Source organism: Cynoglossus semilaevis, chromosome W, assembly GCF_000523025.1.
Source record: "Cynoglossus semilaevis isolate Cse_v1.0 chromosome W, Cse_v1.0, whole genome shotgun sequence".
Taxonomy (NCBI): domain Eukaryota; kingdom Metazoa; phylum Chordata; class Actinopteri; order Pleuronectiformes; family Cynoglossidae; genus Cynoglossus; species Cynoglossus semilaevis.
This window is the reverse complement of record NC_024327.1, coordinates 5,064,884-5,069,233: the sequence shown is the minus strand read 5'-3', so window position 1 is coordinate 5,069,233 and position 4,350 is coordinate 5,064,884. Positions and strand designations below refer to the sequence as shown.

Here is a 4,350-nt window from a genome sequence, read left to right as displayed (position 1 = left end):
ATGGACAGGATCAGGAATGAGGTCATTAGAGGGACAACACAGACAGGAAGGTTTGGAGAAAAGGCTAGAGAAGCCAGATTGAGATGGTTTGGACATGTGCAGAGGAGGGACAGTGGATACAGTGGTAGAAGAATGTTAGAGATGGAGGCCAAAGAGGAGATATATGGATACAGTTGGAGGGAGGACATGCAGATAGTTGGAGTCAGAATAGAAGATACAGAGAACAGGGAGAGATGGAAATCAATGCTGTGGCAACCCCTGAAAAAGGGACAAAGCCGAAAGAAAAAAAAGAAGAAGAAGAATATAAGGTACTGTGCCTGGTACTGCAGTACTTGCAATAGTTTTTCTCCTTATTCTAGTTCCAGTCCCTTCTGTGGTGGAGTGCCTTTATTGAATTGGCTTCACCGAACCATAAAAAAGAAAATGCAAACTTTCTGTGTGGTTTCTGTGTATTTTCTTTCATTTCTGTAAAACTCTCTTAAGGATTTCTGTCTTTTTTTCTTCTTTTTTTCAGAATAAAAATATTCTGTATTATATATAATATTAATCTGGTATTAAGTATATTTTTTGCTTCTGCCATTGCTGTTATCTGTCAATAGAGTTTAAAGCTCTGTTGTGGGAAACTGTTTCCTCATGGTCCTGGAGTCAAAACTCTTCTTTGAAGAAAAGTTAGATTTAAAGTGAAGCAAACAACAGCCTTAATTTAAAGGACGCAGAACAGTAGCAACATAAAGTGCAGCTTCTATTGAAACAATTAGTTCCTTCTAATATGAAGGTTGGTCAGTTCTGGGAGACGTTCTTTGCACTAAGTCACAACAACTTTCCTATTTAGAGTGAAGCCAATATTAGCAAAAAACAAAGAGTTGCTGTTGTATTAAAAGTTTTCTCACAACCACTTTTTTCCCTGTGACAAAACCTGATGAATTTAAGCTCTTACAGACATTTTTTTAATCTATGACCTATGATTAGTGAAACCGTGAATGTCAAACCTTCCTGACTAACCTGACTGGTCACAAAACCCTGTGAATCTCCTTCAATCACCATTTTATGTGATTTCTTCCCAACGTGAAGAAACCAAACAACTGTTTATGACTTTGCCATGAACGAATAGACTGGAGTTTCCTATAAGGAAAGGATTTGACCGTGGATGCACAAGGAAAATTGGGTACTTTAATGCATTTTTGGAGTATTGGAGAACTAATTTGTTCAATCTTCAGAGAACATCTACTGCAGTGAAAACGCATTTTGTCAACCACACGATGCAAAGTGAACGGGCTAAGAACAGGCTCGCACCACCAGTTTTGTCCCTAGCAGCCGAGTTCACCGTCAGTAGTAGCATTACCACCATCTACCCGATTAAACTACACTTCAACTATGTTTTTATCAATAGTGAACTTTCTGCTGTAGAGCTGGGAAAAAGAACAAAAGTAGGAATACATTGATGTGATCTCAATATCATCCATTAAATTAACATTAATAAGAGTGTATATGCTTTTTACATTGTTCACTTTAAACAGGAAAAATAAATTATTTGCTGCGTTCTACGCTATTTACGTATTAATTGAAGTGAATGGAGGTTAGACAGAAGCACAGAAAGTGACCACGTGCCCTAGTTAGATACGATTACGATGATAATGATGGAGATGAAAAATGATAGACTTTAGGTTTTCATCTTTAAGTGCATGCAGACAGCGTGTTTCGGTCGTCATGCTTCTACATTGTCTTCTCAGTCTAGATTTAAACACCAGCAGTGTCCTCAGGCTACTCCACCTCCGCCTGACGCAGTAGTAGTGACGTAGATGATGGGGACTATGCCGTGGTTGGAGTTTAGTGAGCAGAGAAGCCAATCAGGGTCAGCTCTGCTGTGGACGCGCAGGATATCGCCTTTGTTGAAGCTCAGCTGACCGCGCTCAGTGGCCACATGGTCACATAGTGCTCTCACTTCACTGAGGAGAAATAAGAAGGCACCCAAAGACAGTAAATCAACCAACATTAGTTGTCAACACTGTAATTAGTAAACAATCATAACGAATGGTGTGTAGTCAGTCATTTACCATAGAGACGGTTGTTTGTCGTTGGATGGTTGACATGTTGTTGTTGTGTCAGCTGTCAGAGGCTCCAGCATTTTTCCACTTCTTGCTCCAATAGTTTGAGCAACCAAATCCAGAACAGATCGATCCAGGGAGAACCAACCAAAGGGTGGTCTGTGAGGAAAACAGAAAACTTTGACTGACCTAACGGCACTCTCCATGCTGCCAGCATCAACATATTGGTGTGTAAACCAATTGGGGCCCCACCCAAAGTCTATAGTCTATAGAAAACATATCAGGGATATACATACAGCAGAGGGTAATAAAAAATGTTTATAATTTTGTATGAAAATAAAATTTAACATATTTACATTTACATTATAAACATTTGCCACATTTTCACAGAGACATTCATTTTCTTAGTGAAAATCAAATCCAACCTTGTCTTTTGACTCCGTCCCCTTGACTGTGTCGCCTCCCCTTTGGATCCAAACAGTCTGCTCCAGTGTAGGTTTTGGCTCTGCTCCTGACCAGCAGGTGGTGGTGATGAGGGGCTGAGCACAGACTCTGGTGGGCTGCCCATCCAAGTTGGTTTCCCACTCACACTACTGTTTTTGTAGCCTTGTACCTCTGGCTCAGCACCCTCCACCACCCCCTCTCTTGTGGGTGGGGCTTGAGCGTGCTGTCTTTTCAACATGGATTTCTTCCGCTTGTCAACTTTGAGGAACTTGTTCCTCTCAAATGATTGGTCGATATAGACCTGAGATGACTGCATCAGCTGATACCACCAGCCCGCCTGCCACTCCTGGCTGTGACATCCCTGCTCTGATTCCTCCTCTTGTCTCCTGCTCTTCCTGTCCTCCTGTCCCACACCTGTCTCTCTCCTCGCTTTTTTTACATCAAGCCCTGGTCTATTTCTGCTTTTCACTTCCATACTTGGCCAGGTCCCCTTTCGTATAAGCACTACCCTCTCTGCTTTGGCTTCACCTCTTGAATCTCTGACCATGTCACTGACTGTGGTGCTCCAACCTCTCATGAGCTCGAAGGTGGAGTGATTAGACTGATTGACTCTTTGGCCTCCTGCTGACCACAGCAGCTCCTTTCGACGCAGATGTTCTGCCCCCTTCTGAAGGAGGTGGGGTTCAAAGAGGAGGTCCAGGTCAAAGGGCAAGAGTGAAAGTGGCTGCAGCAGCAGGAGGAGGAGCTCCTGGAAGAGTGGTCTGCATGGTCCCCGGGACAAGGGCAGGAAACCCCAGGGGTTGTAGTGAGCATCGATGATATCTGAGAAATGTAAAAACGAATGCGAGAAAATTTAACACACATGAAAGAATCTACAAGAATTTCGTCAGTTTCTGCTCCCGACACATGGAGACAAAAAACAAACTGTAATAAAAAAAAAAAAAAGAACTAACTTCTGCAGGTTACAGGCGCATGTAAGAAGAAAACTAATAACTTTCTAGACTTTAAACAGCTTTTCTGCCAAAATAGTGATGATGTCATCTGTTAATGTCATCAGTCTAGTGATGGGAAGACCGACTCTTTTTACTGATTGGGATCTTTAACTCTTGAACAGTAAAATAAATGAGTCATGAACGAATCTTGAACGAATCATTTAATTCGTTTTACGGCAAGTGGCGCTTTAGCCCTATTGTGGGCATTGTAAAGAAGGCTGCGGTTCTCCGATACTAAATACTGAAGGCAACATGGTTTGCTTCCGCTGACAGTCTACAAAGTACACAAAAAAGTCATATGGGAAGACCGACTCTTTTTACTGATTGGGATCTTTAACTCTTGAACAGTAAAATAAATGAGTCATGAACGAATCTTGAACGAATCATTTAATTCGTTTTACGATCGTGTAACAGTGACTAAGATGAATGAGCGCAAAAGAGACCCGAGCTGTCTGTCACGTGACAAATGAAACGAATCTACGAGAACAAAGCTTTGAACGAATCTACAATCTTTGCACATTGTTGTCCTCAAAGGAGGACAACAATGTGCAACGATCCCACCAACAGCTACAAAAAGAAGGTAATCAGCTGCCTCCAACAGCTGGAAAAGGATAAAGCCATCGACAGACCCCTGTACCACCGGCTATATCCAGGAGAAGCCATTCCTCGTATTTACCTGGCTTGTGCAGTTTAATGAAACGAATCTACGAGAACGAAGCTTTGAACGAATCTACAATTTTTGCACATTGTTGTCCTCAAAGGACAACAGATCTAGCATGACCCCCCTGGCTGACTTTTTATTAGGAGTCATCAGAACCCTACAGTCTCGGACAGGCACCATTCCCACCACCAACAGAGGTAAGATGAGA

At 42.2% G+C, this 4,350-nt stretch overlaps 1 protein-coding gene across 1 annotated transcript in view; it reads right to left on the bottom strand.

The window, feature by feature from the left end:
- Window positions 1-241: 241 nt before the first annotated feature.
- LOC103397012 (iporin-like) overlaps window positions 242-4,350 on the bottom strand; it is a 19,380-nt gene continuing 15,271 nt past the window's right edge. The window contains 4 exon segments of the mRNA XM_025052899.1: window positions 242-1,946; window positions 2,055-2,204; window positions 2,471-3,339; window positions 3,510-3,530. Of these exon segments, the coding sequence (XP_024908667.1) occupies window positions 1,757-1,946; window positions 2,055-2,204; window positions 2,471-3,339; window positions 3,510-3,530 (1,230 nt within the window). The 3' untranslated portion in view covers window positions 242-1,756.